This window comes from Osmerus eperlanus, chromosome 19 (genome assembly GCF_963692335.1).
Source record: "Osmerus eperlanus chromosome 19, fOsmEpe2.1, whole genome shotgun sequence".
In the NCBI taxonomy this organism is placed as follows: domain Eukaryota; kingdom Metazoa; phylum Chordata; class Actinopteri; order Osmeriformes; family Osmeridae; genus Osmerus; species Osmerus eperlanus.
This window is the reverse complement of record NC_085036.1, coordinates 4,433,527-4,457,707: the sequence shown is the minus strand read 5'-3', so window position 1 is coordinate 4,457,707 and position 24,181 is coordinate 4,433,527. Positions and strand designations below refer to the sequence as shown.

The 24,181-nt window shown below is 40.4% G+C and overlaps 1 protein-coding gene across 1 annotated transcript; it reads left to right on the top strand.

Annotated features, from left to right (window-relative positions):
* Positions 1-8,983: 8,983 nt before the first annotated feature.
* ets2 (v-ets avian erythroblastosis virus E26 oncogene homolog 2) lies at positions 8,984-15,817 on the top strand. The gene is made up of 10 exons (XM_062485672.1): positions 8,984-9,193; positions 10,166-10,235; positions 11,503-11,623; positions 12,041-12,160; positions 12,521-12,721; positions 12,863-12,937; positions 13,097-13,297; positions 13,485-13,736; positions 13,971-14,089; positions 14,227-15,817. The coding sequence occupies exons 2-10, from the start codon at positions 10,173-10,175 to the stop codon at positions 14,440-14,442; spliced, it is 1,368 nt and encodes a 455-aa protein (XP_062341656.1). The 5' UTR covers positions 8,984-9,193; positions 10,166-10,172; the 3' UTR covers positions 14,443-15,817.
* Positions 15,818-24,181: the final 8,364 nt, after the last annotated feature.

The window sequence follows — 24,181 nt, the reverse complement described above, 5'->3', positions numbered from 1 at the left end:
TTCTTCAAGAGTGCTCAATCTTTCACTTAATTAAAATGAAAAAGAAATAGACATTTGAGATTTAATTTTCAAAACATGCCCCAGCAAATAGATACCAAAATTCAATTTGAAATGTAAAATTTGAAAATTAGTCAGTAGCCGCTCTTCTTCAGCTCCCTGCTGACCGAGCTATCCATCTTGCCCTATAGCCTACATGATAGTTGGTATGGGTTGTGTGATGGTAGTGGGTTTAATGTTGGGAGTAGGGGGGTGGCACCCTATGTTGAAGGAAGCGTAATGTTTCCTCCCAATCCAGCACGGATCCACCAGGGAGGGATTATGGATTGGGATCAGTGTGCCATCCACGACACCAATCACTCGGGGGATCCCAGCCATGGCATGAAATCCACGGTGGACCTGGCGGACCTCGTCCCGTATGGTGGGCATTCTGATGTGTGTCCGGGCATGGCGCAGGAGGATCGGTGTCACGGCTGCCACACTCAAACCGATGCCTTGCTGAGGCCGGTGCCGTCCCCAACCACCTCCAGGAAGCTCTGCAGGAGCTGCACCTCCGGGCTGAGGGCAAAATTGCATCGGGTTGCCCTCTGACGAGGCGTTGGATCTCCACACGGGGAAGCCGGTACTTGGACTGGACAGCCCGGTCCGACAGCACATTCAGTGGGGAGAAGTGCTGACGCACATAGGCATTTATATAAACTGTCTGGCTTCGCGCACGGCGACGCTGTTGATTAGCAGCGAGAATATGCTGTATTGCAGCCATGGTGTCTCACACGCGTGGACTTCAGCAACGCCTTTATATAGACTAGCAAGTGGAGCCTCTCTTGATGAGGTTCCAGCCGAGTTCAATTACACCTGTCAGTTTCCCTGATATCTGTGAAATACCACAGGGTTGTTGATGTTTTTATAGCTAATGTAAACTCATATGCATATGCCGAATGTGTGTGAAAACATAATGAGTGATAGTAATGATGATTCATTTTATTTGTGTGCTACAGGAACACATGGGCAATTATTTATTTTTATATCTTTATTTTTCTTCTTATGCTATTATTTTTCTTGTTCTGCAGCTGTGGGCGCACATTTATCATCACGCATGGTTTTAGTATTCCTTTGAGTGTCAGATATAACTTTCCCTGATGCAGCTGCAGTGAGCGTTTGGTCGCTAAGAAGGCTGTTAAGAGTGGGTCAGGCTGATCTTACATTTCCTTAGAAATGTAAGATCTGTTAGAAATGTTAGAAGCTAAGAACGACTCTGGGAAACACGTCCTTCTTTCACAGCGCTCTTAGAACGCTCCTAAGAAGCTCTTAGCGCTTAAGAGCTTCTTAACGAATCTGGGAAACCCGGCCAATATTTATTGTAATTGTGCCAACACAAAAGAAACTGAGGAACTGGGAGATAACTGTCCTGACACTGACAGTGAGGGCCGAGTGTCCTTAATCTGTTATTCCTTATTCTGTTTTGTACAGTTTTATATATCATATTTCATATTTTTCATTACGATTGTTTTTATGGTTGATCAGTGTTTTCATTTGTGGAAGAATGAATGAATGAATGTTACAACAATTACATAAGTCTGTCCCCCCCCCAGGTTAATGTAATAGCCTAGTTTAATAACTAATGTAATATTGCACATATTTTCATACTATTTCCACATACAACATACAATCTCAACTTCGGTGTGAAGCGCGTATCCATGCTATTCTCCGACATGCACTCTAACAATCACATAGACGTCCTAAAATTTCTCCGACATGCACTCTAACAATCACATAGACGTCCTAAAATTTTGTACAGCCCTATTTCTGATACCATGGCGGCAGAAATGTAGTCGTGGCAGGCCGCCACGGCAAAATAAACATAGGAAACACTAACGTGCAAGGTCCCATCCTCTTTGACAACCATATCCATCCATGTTGACAAAAAGCAGCTACCTTATTGGTGTAGAAGGATCACGTGTCGAACCGTGCCACCAAAATCATATTACGCTCTGAAGAAACTAGTTCTGCATAAAACATAGACGCATCGACAATCGACTGGAATTTCAGCGACAAACTTTTTTTTGGTAGCTTAGCAGGACTCGTTCTTTTTTATGAGCTAAAGATTGTGTAGATGCCAGACTGTGGAGCGGGTTGAAACGATAACAGGGTTCACCTTACGGCCTAAGGACTGGGTGTGCTGTGCAGGCACACATGATTAGGGATGGGTATCGAGAACCAGTTCTTGTTTAGAACCGGTTCCCAGTGAATCGATTCCTTGCAATAGTTAGCAAAATTCCTTATTGATTCTGTTAAAGATTCTCTGTGCCGTTGCGAATGCGCGAACTTTTATAGTTTATTCAGACAGACTGCAGCAAACATGCCAACTAGGAAGAAGCGTTCTAAAGTTTGGTTGTATTTCACACAACAAAATGACAACAACGCCACTTGTAACGCGTGTAAAAAGTCTATTTCGTCGAAGGAAGGAAATACTACAAATATGAAGAAGCATTTGAACACACAGCATGAAATGAAGTTACTGGAACGTCATGTGTTCGATGCATGCAGCAGCGCAGCTAACGTTAGCACTTCATCTATAACTATCTAAGGTAGAGCTAAACTGCTCAAAAGTGATCACAACCACTTGTTACTGTGTGAAGCAATTTGCCTTTATTGTGTGTAGTCGATCTAGTTATCTTCTGTCCCGTCGTTTGAAGCATACATTTTAGCTCCGGCATTCGTCTCCCATTAGTATTGATCTTATTGATCATTTCACGTGGCGGCGTGTGTTATCAGCAAACGTTCGCGTGTCCCATTATTAAACTGAGCATAATGATTTTTAATCCATTATTAAACTTAGCATTTTAATCGTTTAACCTTTTAATAGTCCTGTTAAATGTGCTTGAAAACGCCCAAACAACATACCCAAAGTACATTGAAAGCTGTTGTTGAACCATTTGGAGTACATGCATGTAAATGGTCTCTTTTGAAAGGTGACACTGAAGTTATTTCCCCTGTTGTTAGGACCCCTGTAAGTCCTACTGGTGTTGAGTAATAGAAGCTTGAACACAAGGAAACAAAGTTTCTATCTCCGACTAGATTTTGTTTTGAAAACAGAGGCCTGAAGAGGCCTAGAGGTGGTAGGTATTAGCTCATTTCAGAGCCAGTCAAAGCCAGTTTGAGAAATTAGTTTAGAACGAGTGTGTGTGTGTGGAGGGGTGCAGGACGCACAGACCTAGTTGGCTGTAGAGGGGAGAATCGATAAGAAAATCGATAAAGAATCGAATCGATAAGCAGGAATTGATAAGGAGTCGGAATCGTTAAAATCTTATCAATACGCATCCCTACACATGATTAGTTTCTCCTCCACCTTGAACCTGAAACCTAGATTCTAGGTTAGAAATGTTGCCAATGACCAATGGTTGCTACGTTACAAGAAACAAGGAACCAATCCGATTGGCCAACGCTCTTAACTGTTCCACTGTCCTTCCACAAGTACTTTCCAGCTTTGAAAAGAGTTCCAGCAACTACATTTCTGCTAATTTTTCCCTTTTCTCTACTTATTTAGCATCTTTAGGTGACTTCATTTTATAAGGATTGAAAAAGAATTCAAAATATGAACAGAATTCATCTCCCATCTCCTTCTTTAAACCTTCAACTTTTTCTGCTAGGACTTTTTTTCAGCCATTTAATCAATTCTGCCTTTTTTCCAGCAAGTTCAAGTCATTCCAGTGTTGTCCTTTTACCTTCAAATTTGTTCAACCCAGACTTCAGCAACTGGTTTTCTGCTAAATTTTCACATTGTCCTGCAGCTCATCTTTCTGAATTTTTCCCCTTTTTGTTTTGCATTTTTCTTCTTTTCTTCTGTTTTCTGCCTTCATCTTGCTCCACGTCCTTTCAAAAATACCTTTCACAGCAGTACCTTCCAACTGCCAGTACTTTTGCATTTTTCTTCTCTTTTCTGTACTTTTTCCCTTCATCTTGCTGCAGGTCCTTTCTAACATACATTTCAGGCCTTTTGAAACTTGAGCAAATGACTTTCTACAAAATTTTCAAATTCTTCTGAATTATTTCTCTTTTTGCATTTTTCTTCTCTTTTCTGTAGTTTTATGCCTTCGTCCAGCTCCACCCCCTTTCAAAAATACCTTTCGGGCGCTTTGAAGCTTCAGCTTATAACTTTCTACTAAATTTTCACAATTTTCAGCTTTTTTAGCATGGTCAGCTATCCCCATTCAGGTTTTCAGCATTCTCACTGCTGTTTCGCAGGAACAGCCGTTTCTAGTTATTATTTATTTTTGCCCCCCTAAGGATCCGTCAATATTTGGACTACACAGACAACGTCGGTGTCAAAAGTTTCGTCTTGGTAGCGATTGAGTTGCTTGTATTTTTATTTACGTTCCGTTGCACGGTTTAGGCTTAACTTACCCTTGTCCTGCCTTTGGGTCACATGACCCAAAGGTTCATAACGAACCATCGTTGTGTTTACCCAATTTTACACAATACGAAAACAAATTAAAAAAATATATATTTTAACCTTCGCAATGTGGGGGGTCTGAGACAGCCCAACGGTTAAAAGAAAATGCTTCACTTTGTTTTTGTATGCGGTAAAGTTGTTGCAATATGACGGTGGGTCACAATGACTGATGGGTCAGAATGACCCGAAGACAACACATGGGTTAAGTTTTTGTGGCAAAAAGAGCCTTTTGTCAACAAAGGGTACTCAGTGCTAGCCTACGTCATAACGTCAGCACACGTTAGCAACGCCGAATGGATACAACGTGCATAGATGTGCTGTTGCACAGCGAGTATCGTGCCGTGGTGTACTAGCAGCACATGTAGGTTACATTTAAGCAAATCAAGACTTGCATGTACAGTAAGTAATGTCACATTAAATAATGTATTTAAACTCAAGTTTGTGTGGTGCGTCGCTGTCTTCAATGCCACAGCCTAAACTTGATGTCAAAAGAAACGTTTTTCATTTCCGGCGCAGTCAAACAATCCCCTTAATTTTGGCTAGCAACAGCAGCTAGGCTAGCTTGCTCGTACAGTAGCACAATTTACTGAGGTCAGCTTCTCCACCGTGCACGGTTCTAGTCTAAGATCAAATGCTCGTATTTGGCATTGTTACTGACAATGATCGCTTCCAGCAAACTTCTTTCGAATTAGCCATTTCCGCCTAAATAAATGTCAAGCTTATTTACGTTTTTTGGGGGAATATTTTCAGTTAGCTGAGATGGTACTGTTTCAATCGCGATTCCATCCAGCTAATAATACTGCTGGTGAGAACGTTGTTACTTAGACAAGCTTGTTTCAAGGGGGTTCAGCTTGTTTCAAAGGTGGTTCTTAATGAATGAATGCAATATGAGTGGGCTAAATGTTTGAAAATATAAGTACTGTAGAAGGAAAAAACTTAAGGTGACTTTTTAGTCATATAGGTTAAGGTCATTCTACATTTACAGTACATTTAGTCATTTTAGCCAGGGCCGGATTAAGACATTTTGAGGCCTGGGGCTAATTACCAGGATGAGGCCCCTATATCACCCCGACGCACATCGTGACACGCACACAAACCAACCCCAGGTGCACTGACACATCAGTGCTTTAAAGTCCACAGAGCCACTCTATAAATATGATCAGTTTAAACATGTGACTCACCATCATCACATCAGTGATATTAACAGGCCCATTTTTGCTCATTCTTAATGCAAACTCATCAATGAGCTCTTCAAAGTCCAGTTGGCGCAGTATGTCATGCTCTATTGACTAGGCACCGAATCCAGGATTTGGTTTCGGCCGAATATTGGGCTTTTTGACGGAGTCGGTTTCGGCTGAACCTTCGATTTTTTTTCCACCGAACTCTACGCTTGCACTACGCGCACTACGCTGGTCGAAATAGTGGTGCCGCCGTTGATTACGGGAAGGTGTTTACGTAGGTGGACCGATCAATGCAGTAGGCTGAGAGAAAGTGAAATGATCGTGAGCAGAAAAAGTGTTGTATGCAGTGGCAATTTTTTTAAGACTGCCCTAAAGTATAAAAAAAAAAATATGCTCGAATATTTACTATTTTGTTAACATTTTAAATGCGTTAAGAACACGTTCATCTCGAAGACGAGTTCGTTCAGAATCAGCTACGTAGCAGGTCGACTGACTGATTTCCTTCTCATACAGTCCAGTAGCGTCACAGTGCATTTCCATGTTGAAGCCCAGCTTCAATGGATTTCAATGGGGCTGCTTCGAACAGATTTTTTCAGTGCTTCGAAACTATACGGTCATTGGATAAATACTGCGATTATGTCCCGCCCACGGACGCTCAGCGTCTCTGGGGGTGAATGGAGGAGTGGGCTGGCCTGGACGCTGGGCTTCCGCGTGATGATTGGAGGGTCTGTCGAAAGACTGCATCTCCTTTTGATTGACAGCCATTTTATAAAAAGTCGCCGAAGCTATTCGAGCTCAGTCCTATCGCGGATTTTGGCCACATTATCGTGCTTTCTTTGACCGGCCATTTTCGCACATTATTTTTGTTTTCACTCTGAATGTTTCTAATGTTATGCGCGGTGCCGTTGACTCACTCGACATCGGGCAACCTGAGGCCCCCCTGGTCGCGAGGCCCAGGGCTGCAGCCCCTAAAGCCCATTGCCTTAATCCGGCCCTGATTTTAGCAGACGCCTGTATCCAGAGCGACTTACAGTAAGTACAGGGACATGCTACACTTCACTTTTTTTATTTTTTATTGTACATGAGCAGCAACAAATGTAGGCTATGCTTTTAAATCTATGCGATCTTCATAAATAATAAGTAGGCATTTTTATATAAAATATACAGAAATAGCAGTTGTAAAAATAGCAGTTAATAAACGGACCATCTGCAAGCAAGCACACCCTACAATTTCCCCAGAAAATTGTACCCTCTCTAGTTAAATTATCTCCACACATGGATCGCATTTTGCGTTGTTACTGACAATGATCGCTACCAGTAAGGTTTTTATGAATTAGCGATTTCACCCTAAATAAATGTCAAGCTTATTTACGTTTTTGTGGGCATATTTTCAGTTAGCAGATGGTACTGTTTGAATCGCAATTCCATCTGAGATAGCACTAGCTAGCTACTGCCGGGAACGTTGTTGCTAGAATAAGTTTCAGAGGGGGTTCTTTATTAATAAATGAATGCCGTATGAGTAGGCTAAATGCCTGAAAATATCACGAGAAGGGAAAAACTTAAAGATCCTGTAAAGTAAATTCCATGTTTTGCTTCTAAGTACATTATATACGTGTGAAATGAGTTCCTGAAAGCATGTGCAAAGCGCTAAAACTTTGTCGCACTGAAATGTGGAGTTAGACCGAAGAACAGTTTCTCTTCCGTTTTCAGATCAGGTTTTAATGGGCGGAGCCAAAAAATGCCCTATCTACGTCATTTCGCCCCATCTACGTCAGATCACTGAATGTCTCCTCCTGCTGTACTGTTATTGTAGCTTACATCAGCTAGCTAGCTAGCTTCAGGATGTCTCCCACCACCCGCAACTGCATCTTCCCTGGATGCAAGAACTCCAGCTGCGCTGCAACGCCATTTAAGTTCCTTGTTGATAATGAAAGGAAAAATAGGTGGATAGATTTTGTGAAGAGCCACGCTCATGGAAAGCTTCGGATTAACTCCAACAGCCGCCTCTGCGCCACTGACCATTTCACGGCGGACAGTTTTAACATGGACCAGAGACAGACGGGGTTCACCAACACACGGCTTCTCTTGCAGCGCGGAGCCGTACCGAGCATCGCCCCCCCGGCCGTTCATCCTCCGGTCTCACCTGGACCATCCACCGCCGCCTGCAGTTCATCACTCAGTTCTGTGTGCTTGTTATAATTATACTAGATAACTTTTCCAGAGGTATCTCTGCTATAATTAGTGCAAACCGCTAACTTGATATTAGGCTACTCGGTGTAGAATGATGGTATTTTGGTGAAATGGTAGCTAATGTGCTAGAAGTAGTTGGAGAGCTCACTGTCTGCTGTCTCTGCTGTAAATGTTTACTCTTGTGTTACAGCTCAGGGGAATATTTCATTCATATGCATCTGTATGTTTCACTCATTGAACAAATACATTCTAATTCTATACTGTTTTGTTCGGCTTGACGTAGCGTCCGTTAGGTTCGTAGGTAGCTTACTTGAGAGAGGCGGCGCCTTCCAGCGAGGGGGCCGAGGTTCAGCTCCTTCAAGCGACACGCCCCCCCAGTCTCGAACAGAGAAGACTGCTGATTTTCTTACGCTTTCAAAGCCTAATTTAACATACTTGTCGGTGTTTTTTTTCATTCGAATTTGGATGGGTAGTTAATAACATATTATTTTGTGGTGTGGTGAACTTGAAACTCGTTTTTAATTCCACTTTACAGGATCTTTAAAAGGACGTTTAAGTCATAGAGATTAGGTAATTGTTTACACCGTTCTGCCTATTCGTTTTGATTCAACTATGAGGCTGCTACTGTATATAGCCGATCACAATTTCCTCTTGCAGGGGAAATGAGAAGACAACTATTTAATTCTACACTTCACTCTTAGTATTTTGAGTTGTAAATGAGCAGCAAAAAAATTATGCTTTTAAATCTATGTAATCTTTATAAATAATAAGTATGCATTTAATATCAAATATACAGAAATATCAGTTGTAAACATGTCATTAAAAAACGGACCCCTCTGCAACCGACGCAAGCAAGCACACCCTACAAATTACCCAGAAATTGTACCCTCTCTAGTTTTTATTGTTATGATTGATCACCTCATCATAGGTGTCGTGACTCCCAGCTGCACTGTTTGCTTCTGTTGCAGAATACATATTGTGTTTGATACATGCACATAAAGAGTATGTTTACAAATGTATGAGTCGTTTTCGCATATTGAATACAATGTATTTTCCACTGTGCGTGATGAAACACAGAAGGGCATGGGCTATTGCTCGCCCCGCCTACCAACGACGTCTCAACACACTATGAAAAGAGCAAAAAACCCTGTCTTACCTCACTTTTTAGTTATCAAGACACTCCATACACGTACACACAGACAAAACATAAACACAAGGATATAAAACTGGATTATTTTGATTGTGCAGAAAATTGGGAAAGGGAATAAAACAACACAAGATCACAGCCGATATTTCCAAAACCTAAAGGATTACAAAGAAGCCTAAATTGCCTGTCCGTGTGTATATTTGAAGCAGTCGATCAGTTCAACAGGTAGGTTTCTGATTTCGACACGGTTACTCGCTGTTGGTCGCCCTTGCGTTTTACTGCGATTGGCGGGTTTGGTTTTCATGCATGTTCAGGATTTTAACCTATGAAATATATATATGCGGGTAAACATTATACTTCTACACATATTAGCCTACCACAACATCTTATTGGAAGCAAATATTATATTACAGAATCAAGCTTTTCATGAAAGACTTAGCACTACATTTTACAAATGTAATTTGGGGTATTTGGATTATCTATGTTGAACACATTGGATTTTCGGGTGTTAATATAATAGTGAAGGACCACCCACCAGTGACGATGTATGTTGGGTCATTTCGGGGATCCATTAAACTTGTGACCAATGACCAATGAGGGAATTATGCGTCTTATCTGTAGCTGTAATATAATCACAATAATGCTTTTTAATCGACCCAACAATTTGATGTAGGCTACAACAACATAATGAATGTGTATAATGTATATCACAAGGTAATAAGAAATAGTGTGAAATATAAAATGTGTTCATTCTTGACTTGAAAATATGATCTGGAAAGTAAGACTATGTACATTAACGTGCCTCATGTTAAATCAGATTAGGTTACTGAATAACTAAAAATGGAATGACAATGGATACATTATAGAGAGACCATGTCATACCTGGATCTCATGAAATTTCAGGTCACACCTAGCTATATTCAGGTGGAGTCAGGTGGCTGAGCAGTTAGAGAATCGGGCTAGTAATCAGAAGGTCGCTGGTTCGATTCCCGGCCGTGTCAAATGGCGTTGTGTCCATGGGCAAGGCACTTCACCCTACTTGCCTCGGGGGAATGTCCCTGTACTTACTGTAAGTCGCTCTGGATAAGAGCGTCTGCTAAATGACTAAATGTAAATGTATATTACCATCTGTGATGTCATCATTGTTACATTCAGCATGAACTACTAATCAGGCCTGTCTGTTGAATGCACCTCTAGATTCCTGATGTGTGACCTCAGCATGGACCAGGTAGCCCCCTTGTCAAGTGGCTTCCGCTCAAGCCTCAAGGTGAGCCCAGTCGTCAACCAAGTTGAAGAATCGCAACCTAACCAGGCTTTAGCCAGATATGTACTTTCACTCAACTGTTGTATGACAAGTTCATTATTAATAGTAGAGTTGTAGTATTATGTCCATGTTGCTGTACCCCAAATCCATAGACAAGCTGTGTCCTTCAAACAGAGTGCCGTTGGAAACAAACCAATATTTAATGGCTGCAGTGATAGCCGATAGTTATCAATATGTACATTGAATTGGAACACATTTGACAATGACTAAAACATGAAAACAAGATTTAGCAAGACTGTCAAAGATGACTGACTAAATTTGACAAAGCATTTGATATAGAATGAGTACAGTCTCAGTATGTTCCTCTTATACTCCATCTAATTCAATTAGTCCCCTTGGCAACAGAGCGAGCGAGCAGCTTTCAAACCTTGAGGGCTACATTTACTGAACTTTTTGCTACTCTGTCACACTGACTTGTCACCGGACTGTCACATGCATTGTTGGAGCCAATTTCAGTTCAATTGTTAGTTTTGTATTCACTGAGCAGAAAGTTTTATCCAATGAAACTTGATTTTTTTTTACTTAATTCAAATCTCAATTATCTCTAAAAAGCTTATTGTGAGGCTCAAACCTGGAATATGTCAAGAACATGAGTATGTTACACACAGAGACAGGACAGAGCAGAAGGAAAGAGAAAGCTGTTCTAAAAATGTCTCCCTCTTGGTTAATCGAATTTTAAAGAAGAGGCTGGTTTGCTTAACCTGATTTAAAGAGGGAGGGATAGAGGGTGAAGGGAAGGCGATGGAGTACAAGAGAGAATGCTTTTTTTTTCTTCTTCAAGACGACGCCCACGCTGTGTCATGAACCCTCTGCACTGAAACGCTGCCAGCTGCCTCAAGGGAAGCTTTGAGAGCGTCTACAGAACAGGAAAGACCATATTTGGGCGTCCTCTTCCCAGCGGTTCATGGAATGAGAAAGGACTTAAGTGTTTGACTAGCAATGACAGATTACTTCTAAAGAAAGGGAGTGCCCAAGTTTTTTTTTCTCCGCGCCTGTTTGGTTATCTTTTGCCTTTATCTAGGATAACAGTGGTGTGACCCTGAAGAGGTGAATGAGGTTTTCACAAGTGATGTGGATATGTTTGTGGCTTATTTTGACAACTGGTCATCAGGACGGGGTTATACATGTCTGAAGTATATGGTAAAGTTAGAGTACATGTTTGTAAAAGGATTCCTTTAAAGCCTGTTTTTCTGCTTTTTTCCATCCACAGCGACAGACAGCATTTGACCTGTTTGACGACCCCATGTCCCTGTTCTCGGGGTACTTCCTGCCTTCAGATGAAGACCAATCACTCCAGGAGGTTCCTTCTGGGATGGACTCCCTCACACACGGTAGCACACCCCCTACCTTAGTATCTAACGCCATGTCACCCTTATGACACCATACACTTATCACCCCAGGCCAAACCAAAACACTTCATAACTTGGACTAGTCATTTATTAGTCAGTTACTCACCAGACATTGTGTACACAAAGTCTATGGCATATCAAGGGTCAATGATTAGCAGACACTTATGATACTATGATACATATGTGAGATAATACAATGGCTATGTTCTCGTTGAGTCTAGAGGTAATACAGATTTTTTTTTCATGATTTGATAAAGTCCTATTACTCTTAGTAGAATGGTATTTATTCCAGTTGAACGTCTGTGTCACAGTAAATACAGTGCCACATTTAAAACAATGCCAGTTGAGATAACACGTTTATTTCTGAACAAACTTACATTTGCTTTGGTCCTCTCCCAGACCTTGGCCCCTGCTCTGTGCCTCTGTTGACCCCATGCAGCAAGGCAGTGATGAGTCAGGCACTCAAGGACAGTTTCAGTGGATTCTCCAAGGTGCAGGGCTGCTGCGGAATCTCCAACAGTGAGTCACCTCCTCACCTGTTTTTCCATAATATGATAACCTTTCTTTTCTCCGCCATATCTCTCTGAACATAGTATTTCCAGTTGATATAAAGGGCTCGCATTGTGCTTATTTCCATTGTGTTAATTTGATAAAATAAAATAATTTTTTATGGTTTCTACTGTGTCAAGCATATTGTTTTGCATCAGTTTTATTTTTATTTAGGATTCAATTGAAATAGTTATACTTTTACAATGTATTCTTGTGTTTCACTGTTGTGAAAGTCATTTCTCCACCCAAAATGTATATATTTGTATTTAGGTAGGTATGTCTTCACAGAATTTAATCTAGTCATTTATCTAAATATCTTATACCTCTCAGACCCTCGCAAGTGGACCAAGCAACATGTACTTCAGTGGCTCCATTGGGCAGCCAGTGAGTTCAGTCTGGCCAATGTCAACTTCTTCAAGTTTGACATGAATGGTCAGGAGCTGTGTGACCTGGGCAAGGAAAATTTCCTGGAGCTAGCTCCCGACTTCGTTGGTGACATCCTGTGGGAGCACCTGGACCAGATGATGAAAGGTAAAAACAGGAATGAATCCTGGTTTGTTTGTATGTTTTGGTCTATCTGTATATGAAACACTTCAAATGTAAAATACCCATATGCACTAGTTACCTTGATGTAGATAACTTATAAATCATATTTTCTTCACTTCACTTCAGACTGCCAGGAAAAGGATTCTTGTAAAACTATCAGCAGTATTGTCCCATCAGTTAATAACTGGATGAGCTCTGCTGGTAAGTAAACACGATACACTACACTACAAAATCAACAGAAAATGAAAAACAGCTGTCCACAAAGCCAAAATGAAAAAAAGCAATTTACCTTCCACTTCAAAAATAACATCATAAATACATTTTAAATTGGTTCATATATTACTGTTTTGCCCTCCACAGGCTTTACCAAGTGTGCCATGCGGGTGCCTGAGTGCACGGGCAGTCTTCTGAGGGAACTGTTTGAGAATACTGATAAGACGCCCGTGTTGCTCCAAGACCAGGAGTTCTCCATGTTCTCAAAGCCTCAGCTGAGCACTGTCAATGTTAGCTACATCACTAGGAGCCCCGAATACTCCACGACAAGCGCTACTCCCAAATCTTGTGAGTAGGCCAAGTTTTTTATAAGTTTACAGTTAGCAAGTTGTTAGAGAATGACTCTTTTATACCTGTTTACAAGTTGCCTGTACACATGTCAGCAATGCTTCTTAATCATACTATTGGCTTGCTTACACTTAAAATGTGTTTTTATTAGCCTGCTATTAAACGTTGCTTCTGTTTGTCCCTGCAGTCTCGTCTAAAGACCAGAGTTCCTTGGAGAGTGTGGACAGCTTCGAGGGGCTGCGCTCCTGGGGTAGTCATTCGTCTCTGGCGGACACCCAGCGGGTCCCATCTCAGGACAGCTTTGACGATGAGTACAACAACACGCCCCTGAGTCTGGGAAAGCAGGGCCTGTCCTTCAAAGACTACATTCAAGAGAAGAATGAGCCGGTGGAACTGGGCAAGCCTGTGATACCAGCTGCCGTCCTGGCAGGGTTCACTGGTGAGTTCACGAGCCAGATTATTTTAATTATTAATGATTTAAATTTACCATTATTCTCATCAATTGGAATGGATTCCATCCCAATACCCTCAGGCCTCCAGTTGCCAACTTGCAATATGTTTCTCTGTTAGATTCAGTTTGACATTTTCACACAGTTTGGTTGATTAAATCTTGCTGCCTAATCACACACCTAATTGAACACGTTTTGACCCTCTGACCATGTCTCTTTTATAGGAAGTGGTCCCATCCAGCTTTGGCAGTTCCTCTTGGAGCTCTTGACAGACAAAAGCTGCCAGTCCATCATTAGCTGGACAGGAGATGGCTGGGAGTTCAAACTTATTGACCCAGATGAGGTGAGTTTCTCCTGTCCTTTATGCATTGATAAACCGTTTCTTGTAGTACACCTAACTAGATGGAGTAATGCAAATGTCCCAAGTTAACCAGCCCAAACAAATTGTGTGGCTTGACCCTTCCTTCTCCTCTCCTCCAGGTTGCTCGTCGCTGGGGCCGAAGGAAAAACAAACCTAAGATGAACTACGAGAAGTTGAGCCGTGGCTTGCGTTACTACTATGACAAGCACATTATCCACAAGACCTCGGGAAAACGTTATGTCTACCGCTTTGTATGCGACCTGCACAACCTCCTGGGCTACTCTGCTGAGGAGCTCCATATCATACTGGGAGTCCAGCCTGACACTGAGGACTGAATCAACTCTACTTTTATTAAAGGGGAAAGGGTTGGATATGGAGTTGCTTCATTAACCCATGCATCCCCATACATTATGTTGCTAATGGTACAGCCCAACTGGCTGTCATTTGTAGTCTCTGAGCAGGTGACTGTTGAGCACTCATTGTCACTACACTGAGGTACAGACAGAATGTGGTCTATTTTGGAGAGGCAGTCCCTTTCTTGGCTCTTTAGGACAGCATGCATAGTTGTGCGGGCTTTGTGGTTAAAGGGAGGCCAATTTAGAAATCCAGCATTCCTTTTTAGGGCCACTTTGCAAGATGTAATTTTAATGGATATGATTTGTATCCATTTGCAATCTTATAGCAGTCTCAGTGGACAGGAGATCAATGTAACGTAATAAGATTTGTTTTGCAAAAGCCTCGTACATGTATGTATAAAGTTTACAGCCTCTGAAATGTGCACATATTTACTGACTGTGAATTATAGGGGATAACCAAAGGAGCTTGTTTTGGAATTGTGGCCCTCATGCCCTTAGAAAGGACTTGCGGAATGTGTATTTCTGACTTTATGGAAACGCTAATATTGCCTTTTACTATTTCAGAGTACTTTATAATGCATTGTTTTTGCTGACAAGCCTGTGACTGTTCAAGTGGAATGCGAGATATGCTGCCGCATTTGAGATAGCTTGTTTAATGTCTCGTATTATGCAATATGCGTAAGGTGTAAAAAAGGCACATATTCTTTAAAGATTGAATGTAAGAGTGTAGCAAATGAATAAGTAATTTATTTTGTCTGGATTGTAGCTGGTCTATCAAGGGATCAATTTGTGCCTTGATTGTTAAATATATTCCATGTGGCCAAAGCGACTTGTGGATGTATTGTAAATAATATATTCTTAACCATGTTTGTAATTTGTTGTATGTTTTTTTGCTATTTGTTTTGTTATTGTTGTAACAAATATACACTGAATATGTGCAGAAAGTTCAAATCGGCTTTAAAAGTTGTTTGTGTGAGGACAGAATTATTTTAGCAGGGTCATTATCTATGGTTAATGATAGTGTTCACCCTGTTTATTTTTGAATTTCAGAACAAGGTTTACATCTTTTAGATAATGTATCTTTCGTAATACTATATATCAAGATTGCGAGTGAAAAGCTTTTGTGGGGATGTTTGAAATGTCACGTGAACATTGTGTCTTGTCATACATACATATGGCAATATGTATAAATACAGCCCACAGACCTGTCAACTGTAAGTTAAAATGTGTATGTTACTGGCATGTCTAAAAGATTTAATTATTTGACAGCTTTTCTTTAATACCACTGCCAATGAGCCTGTGGTTTTCAAATTGAACATGGCTTCATGACAGTTTAATAAAAGCTTTATTTTTATATGATGTTGAATCTATTAAAAAAAAACCTCAACCCAAAAAAGAGACTTAAGTATTAGCAAGCAATTAGCAATAATTAACAACACTTAGCAACCTAAGTCCTACAGAAAATGTCAACCAAAGCAAAAGTGGTGAAATTCAGCAAAAATTGACTTTCTTTTTGCAATGCAAAAGGTTTTGCACTCGACAATAAGACACAAATGGTCATAACAAAAATTAAATGGCGCCAAGAGCAAACCATTAGACAGCCTGACCTGACCAAAGGAGTTAAATGCTGTTAAATGGAAGTCGTTTTTGTGTGCAAATGTTCATTTTCTTTGCTCTCAAACTTTAAAAAGCAGTTTTGGTGCTTGAAATATATTTACGTTTGATTGACATGCATATTGTTTAATCTTTATTAGGTCATATTTGATGGAATACATTTTTTCTGGTCATTTAAAAACTTTAAAGCTCTCGTTTGCATATTGTTTTGTTTGTTTGCAATGCAAAAAGTTTTGCACTCAACATAAAGACACAAATCTACCTCCAGAGGCCCAATGTTATAAAAAAAACATTGTAGAAATGTTTGCACAATTGAATGAGAATGCAGTATAGGACTGCATAATTGGAATGGTCAATCAAATCTTATGTAATTAACATTTAGCCTCTTGATTTTGGATAGGTGCCAGATTGGATGACCTGCTGTCCCCTTACTGGGTCCCATGGATCTTCTCCCACACACCAGCCACCAAAAAAAGGAAAAAGGAGCATGACATGGAAAGGTATGAGCAGCACTGCAGAATGCAGAAAAGGAAGTGTGGAAGAGCAAAATGTTATGGATGCTCAATTTATCCTAAGTGCCAGAAACTGAGCCTGCTGAGGAGGAACTACAACAGTGTGACAACACATCATGCAAGGCTGATTGAAAGATACAAGAGGGAATGCAATGGCCTCAGGGAGGAAAGTCTTAGTTTGAATGACATTATTAGATCCATAACATATGATTAACTGGCTTTTGAAAATAATCATGAAAAAGTCAAGGCAAGAAAGGAATTTAAACATATGCCAAGTAGTGTTAATATTTGTGATGTCATCCCTCCAGACTGGTTCAAACATGTCTCTTTCCTGTTATCAATGCTCATGAGGCTGAAAATGACGCTTCTTTTTTCTTTGATTAGTTGTATCTTAACGAAGAGAGGGTACAATTTCTGGGGAAATTGTAGGGTGTGCTTGCTTGCATCGGTTGAAGATGGGTCCGTTTATTAACTGTAATTTTTACAACTGACATTTCTGTATATTTTATATAAAAATGCTTACTTATTATTTATGAAGATTGCATAGATTTAAAAGCATAGCCTACATTTGTTGCTGCTAATGTGCAATTCAAAATACAAAAGGAAAGTGTAGCATGTCCCTGTACTTACTGTAAGTCGCTCTGGATACGGGCGTCTCCTAAATGACTTAATGTTATGTAGAACTAGAAACGGCTGTTCCTGCGAAACAGCAGTGAGAATGCTGAAAACCTGAATGGGGATAGCTGACCATGCTAAAAAAGCTGAAAATAGTGAAAATTTAGTAGAAAGTTATAAGCTGAAGCTTCAAAGCGCCCGAAAGGTATTTTTGAAAGGGGGTGGAGCTGGACGAAGGCATAAAACTACAGAAAAGAGAAGAAAAATGCAAAAAGAGAAACAATGCATAAAAATTTGAAAATTTAGCAGAAAATTATTTGCTGGAGTTTCAAAAGGCCTGAAATGTATGTTAGAAAGGACCTGCAGCAAGATGAAGGGAAAAAGTACAGAAAAGAGAAGAAAAATGCAAAAGTACTGGCAGTTGGAAGGTACTGCTGTGAAAGGTATTTTTGAAAGGACGTGGAGCAAGATGAAGGCAGAAAACAGAAGGAAAGAAGAAGAAAAATGCAAAACATAAAGGGGAAAAATTCAGAAAGATGAGCTGCAGGACAATGTGAAAATTTAGCAGAAAACCAGTTGCTGAAGTCTGGGTTGAACGAATTTGAAGGTAAAAGGACAACACTGGAATGACTTGAACTTGCTGGAAAAAAAGGCAGAATTGATTAAATGGCTGAAAAAAAAGTCCTAGCAGAAAAAGTTGAGGGTTTAAAGATCCTGTAAAGTAAATTCCATGTTTTGCTTCTAAGTACATTACATACGTGTGAAATTAGTTCCTGAAAGCATGTGCAAAGCGCTAAAACTTTGTCACACTGAAATGTGGAGTTAAACCGACTAACAGTTTCTCTTCCGTTTTCAGATCAGGTTGTAATGGGCGGAGCCAAAAAACACCCTATCTACATCATTTCGCCCTATCTACGTCAGATCACTGAATGGCTCCTCCTGCTGTACTGTTATTGTAGCCTACATCAGCTAGCTAGCTAGCTTCAGGATGTCTCCCACCACCCGCAACTGCATCTTCCCTGGATGCAATAACTCCAGCTGCGCTGCAACGCCATTTAAGTTCCCTATTGATAATGAAAGGAAAAATAGGTGGATAGATTTTGTGAAGAGCCACGCTCATGGAAAGCTTCGGATAAACTCCAACAGCCACCTCTGCACTGACCATTTCACGGCGGACAGTTTTAACATGGACCAGAGACAGACGGGGTTCACCAACACACGGCTTCTCTTGCAGCGCGGAGCCGTACCGAGCATCGCCCCTCCGGCCGTTCATCCTCCGGTCGCACCTGGACCATACACCGCCGCCAGCAGTTCATCACTCAGTTCTGTGTGCTTGTTATAATTATACTAGATACATTTTCCAGAGGTATCTCTGCTATGAGTTAGTGCAAACCGCTAAATTGATATTTGGCTACTCGGTGTAGAATGATAGTATTTTGGTGAAATGGTAGCTAATGTGTTAGAAGTAGCCTAGTTGGAGAGCTCACTGTCTGCTGTCTCTGGTGTCCATTTTTACTGTTACAGCTCAGGGGAACATTTCATTTATATGCATCTGTATGTTTCACTCATTGAAATGAGCTAATACCTACCACCTCTAGGCCTCTTCAGGCCTCTGTTTTCAAAACAAAATCTAGTCGGAGATAGAAACTTTCAGTTTCCTTGTGTTCAAGCTTCTATTACTCAACACCAGTAGGACTTACAGGGGTCCTAACAACAGGGGAAATAACTTCAGTGTCACCTTTCAAAAGAGACCATTTACATGCATGTACTCCAAATGGTTCAACAACAGCTTTCAATGTACTTTGGGTATGTTGTTTAGGCGTTTTCAAGCACATTTAACAGGACTATTAAAAGGTTAAACAATTAAAATGCTAAGTTTAATAATGGATAAAAAATCATTATGCTCAGTTTAATAATGGGACACGCGAACGTTTGCTGATAACACACGCCGCCACGTGAAATGATCAATAAGATCAATACTAATGGGAGACGAATGCCGGAGCTAAAATGTATGCTTCAAACGACGGGACAGAAGATAACTAGATCGACTACACACAATAAAGGCAAATTGCTTCACACAGTAACAAGTGGTTGTGATCACTTTTGAGCAGTTTAGCTCTACCTTAGATAGTTAGAGATGAAGCGCAAACGTTAGCTGCGCTGCTGCATGCATCGAACACATGACGTTCCAGTAACTTCATTCCATGCTGTGTGTGCTTCTTCATATTTGTAGTATTTCCTTCCTTCGACGACATAGACTTTTTACACGCGTTACAAGTGGCGTTGTTGTCATATTGTCGTGTGAAATACAACAAAACTTTAGAACGCTTTTTCCTAGTTGGCATGTTTGCTGCAGTCTGTCTGAATAAACTATCAAAGTTTGCGCATGCGCAACGGCACAGAGAATCGTTAACAGAATCAATAAGGAATTTTCCTAACGATTCCAAGGAACTGGGAACCGGTTCTAAACAAGAACCGGTTCTCGATACCCATCCCTAATCATGTGTGCCTGCACAGCACACCCAGTCCTGTTCAGACACTGAATTTAAAGATGACATAAAAATAATAATCCATGGTGCAAGGTTGCCGATGTTGCCGTTTTCCCTGGTGAGTTTGTTATACTTTAAATTCAATCTCGTCACATTACGTAACTTTGTTGTGCAACTGCAAAAGCTACTCGAACTCAGATTAAAATGCTGCTGCAAAAAAAGATGAACTACAGTATTGTGGGTATTAAATAAGATCATGCTACATCTAACCAGCGGATCATTTCTTGCAAGCATGTCAAAGTGGTATTTGTACAGACTGTATTAACACCGTAGGCGTGAATAATGCATGCATCGTCGTCCATCTGACTTTAGCCGAAGCGAAGCTAGAGAGAGGATGCAATGGGAGATTTTCTACAGTAAGTAAAGTTCCTTAACCTCTGTTGTCAATATCGCCAATAAAAAGTAAATACTCTTCAGTTACGAAGCATTTGTTTGTAGGTAACGAATGATAGTTATTGCAGGAAGAACGTAGCCAGCTACTGTACAGTATGACCTGGTTTCGCCGTTCTGTGGCAGCTATGATGACAGTCGTAGTGTCACTAGAATAGCCATAACTTTAAAACAAAAGATAATATTTCAAATCTGAAATCTCTGAAATCTGAAAATTAGCTCGTCTAATGTATGGTGGACTGAGAAAACATATTTGTTAGTCGAAGCGGAGCGAGCGGATGTCGTGGGAGAATTCCTACTGTGTTAGATTTACTGCTTCAAATTGAAAACTGAGAAGATATTTAGAGTAAAGACAAGTTACTTAACATCTGTGTTCAATATCGTCAATTAAAAGTAAAAACTTTCCAGTTACGAAGCGTTTGTTCGTAGGATTAACGCCAGCTGCAGCAAACACTTAACGGTACGTGACCCCGGTTTGGCTGTTCGTGACGGTCAGCTATGACAGTCTTGAGCCTCGATTTTTGCAGATTTCTGTGAAACTTGGAAAAATAAAAACGATCTAGCTAGATTATGTACACTTTAAGCTCAATGTACATACCTTGTTTGGCCAATTTGGTCGATTGTGGAAAAAAAGTCGAACCGTTTTTAGTTATGGAGAGCCATCGCGCTAGCTCGATTATAAGAGAGAATAACAGAAATGTATCTAGAATCCACACCTCAAACTAGTTAACTTAGACGCAAAACTGTATGTCCAATCCAAAAAATAAGGATATTTTCCGAGACCCAAGACTGCCGAAACCAGAGATATTTATATGTCTGTGCGGTCAGAAATACGACTCTACCGGCAGTTTCAAAAACGTGTACCAAATTCTGCTTTCATGGTGCGTGTCTATTTGGTTGCCACGGTGATGGCGCAGCTGTGATCGCTAACGAGCTGGGCAGAGAGAATAACAGAAATTTACCTAGCATCCACACCTCAAACAAGTTAACCTAGACGCTAAACTATAAGTCCAATCCAAAAAATAAGGATATTTTCGGAGACCCAAGACTCTGCCGAAACCAGAGATGTCCTTTATATGTATGTGTGGTTAGAAATACGACTCTATCGGCAGTTTCAAAATCTTGTTCCTTCGGCTTTCTCTGACGAATTTTACCCACCTCTCCATTGAAGTTAGTGAGAGAATTTGAAAGGCTGCTCTCGCTTCAAGGCTCATAGCTGAAAATCTGTAAATGTGAGCTCTTACGTTAGAGGAATTTGTTTGACAATTTAGTTGAATATCAGAAAAAGACCAGCCACTCTGCTGGCTGCTCGTTCATAAAAATCAAGAAGGAGCAAAAATGTTCATGTATTTGAAACTGTCATAATTCAAAATTGGCTGAAAATTTGAAAAAGCTGAATCATTTGGGAATAGCTGAATGTCTTGTGAACATTTTGAGAAGGTTGAATGGTGTCTCTATCTGAAAGTATGCTGAAGTAGTTAAGTTTGAAAGAGGAGGAAGCTTTTTTTAATGATTTGAAAGGATTTACCATAACTTTTAAAGGGAGAATAATTTGCACTAAAACCTTAATATCTTAAAAAATATAAAAGAAAGAAATACCAAAATACATAGCACACATCTCCTGAAGGAGCTGAACGTTTTGATACCAAAATTGTAGGAATATGTGAAAGTATGTAGGACTAGTTAAAGGACAAAAAACCAACGGAAGAACTAAGAAGTTGGATCAATAATAAAGAGAAACAGGAAAACAATAGTGAGAATGCTTAACAGCATTCTCACAATAATATATATGTGAGAGAACAATGGTTGTGCTCGCCGAAGCTGTGAGCACACCCAAATATCCATTCCAACAGCCAGCAGAGCATTTCAAAATACTACAGACATTTAGCTCTAGGCTCTAAAATGTGGTTGTTTTGGCCAGATCGACAAGAGCTTCAGCAATCAATAGCCATGGTGTTTAGATAGGTATTTCAAAAATGTGCATGTATTATAGACTGCTTTGAGATTTACATTAAAAAGCCCAAAGACAAGCAACAGCACAGACAATACAAGCATCATCATACCATAAAATATCTTATTGGTAGAACAACACAAGGAACTTTTTTATTTTATATTGAAAGGATGCGGAGGCAGAAGATCTGACAAATACTTGACTGTGAGCAGTGTTTTTTTGGATAAGTTCAACCCAAGTGATGTGATTTTAGTTGATTGATGTGGCAGGGTCAGTTGGTTTGTACAATGCTGAGCTCAAGACCCCAGATTCTACTAAAGGGAAAAAGCAATTGGTCAAGTGGAATTGGAGTCCACACGTACACACGGTGAATTAATGTAGAGAGAATTATTGGTGAGGCAAGGAATAGGTACACCATACTTCAAAGTACCATTGCAATTTAAATGTGTGAAGCTGAGCATCCTAAAGATCTTACACCTCTAGATAAAATTGTAAATGTGTGCTGTGCACAGCCACTTTCTTCACTTGCTTCCTGTTTTTTCTCTTGCTTTGCTAAATGCAGTCTCTGCATTTCCAACTTTTAAAGGAGTGGTATCAAATGTTAAGCAACTTCTATGAATGCACAATGCCCTGCTAAAGTCTTAGGCACAATTCAACATTTTTTTAAAGTAATGTAAAAATACTTGAAGAAATAATTCAATGTGAAGGCTAAATAATTTATTTTGCTAAATAGCATTTTTGTACTGCTGCACAAATACAGAAGACACATATATAGGAGACATATACAGTTAGGTCCATAAATATTTGGACATTGACACAATTTTCATCATTTTGGCTCTGTATACCACCACAATGGATTTGAAATGAAACAATCAAAATGTGCTTTAATTGCAGACTTTCAGCTTTAATTTCAGGGAATTTACATCCAAATCAGGTGAACGGTGTAGGAATTACAACACATTTTATATGTGGCCCCCCCCTTTTTAAGGGACCAAAAATAATTGGACAAACTACCATAATCATAAATCTAATTGTCACTTTTAATACTTGGTTGCAAATCCTTTGCAGTCAATGACAGCCTGAAGTCTGGAACCCATAGACATCACCAGACGCTGGGTTTCGTCCCTGGTGATGCTCTGCCAGGCCTCTACTGCAACTGTCTTCAGTTCCTGCTTGTTCTTGGGGCATTTTCCCTTCAGTTTTGTCTTTAGCAAGTGAAATGCATGCTCAATTGGATTTAGGTCAGGTGATTGACTTGGCCATTGCAGAACATTCCACTTCTTTGCCTTAAAAAACTCTTTGGTTGCTTTCGCAGTATGCTTCGGGTCATTGTCCATCTGCACTGTGAAGCGCCGTCCTATGAGTTCTGAAGCATTTGGCTGAATCTGAGCAGATAATATTGCCAGAAACACTTCAGAATTCATCCTACTGCTTTTGTCAGCAGTCACATCATCGATAAATACAAGGGAACCAGTTCCATTGGCAGCCATACATGCCCACGCCATAACACTACCTCCACCATGCTTCACTGATGAGGTGGTATGCTTTGGATCATGAGCAGTTCCTTCCCTTCTCCATACTCTTCTCTTCCCATCATTCAGGTACAAGTTGATCTTGGTCTCATCTGTCCATAGGATGTTGTTCCAGAACTGTACAGGGTCTTTTAGATGTTTTTTGGCAAACTCTAATCTGGTCTTCCTGTTTTTGAGACTCACCAATGGTTTACATCTTGTGGTGAACCCTCTGTATTTACTCTGGTGAAGTCTTCTCTTAATTTTTGACTTTGACACAGATACGCCTACCTCCTGGAGAGTGTTCTTGATCTGGCCAACTGTTGTGAAGGGGTTTTTCTTCACCAGGGAAAGAATTCTTCTGTCATCCACCACAGTTGTTTTCCGTGGTCTTCCGGGTCTTTTGGTGTTGCTGAGCTCACCAGTGCGTTCTTTCTTTTTAAGAATGTACCAAACAGTTGATTTGGCCACACCTAATGTTTTTGCTATCTCTCTGATAGGTTTGTTTTGATTTTTCAGCCTAACGATGGCTTGCTTCACTGATGGTGACAGCTCTTTGGACTTCATATTGAGAGT

Bases quoted from the DNA above. Each gene is read 5' to 3' on its own strand.
- ets2 (XM_062485672.1), top strand. From the start codon at position 10,173: ATGTGTGACCTCAGCATGGACCAGGTAGCCCCCTTGTCAAGTGGCTTC. The intron at 11,624-12,040 runs GTAGCACACCCC...GTCCTCTCCCAG, and splicing joins GATGGACTCCCTCACACACG to ACCTTGGCCCCTGCTCTGTG. The intron at 14,090-14,226 runs GTGAGTTTCTCC...CCTCTCCTCCAG, and splicing joins AACTTATTGACCCAGATGAG to GTTGCTCGTCGCTGGGGCCG.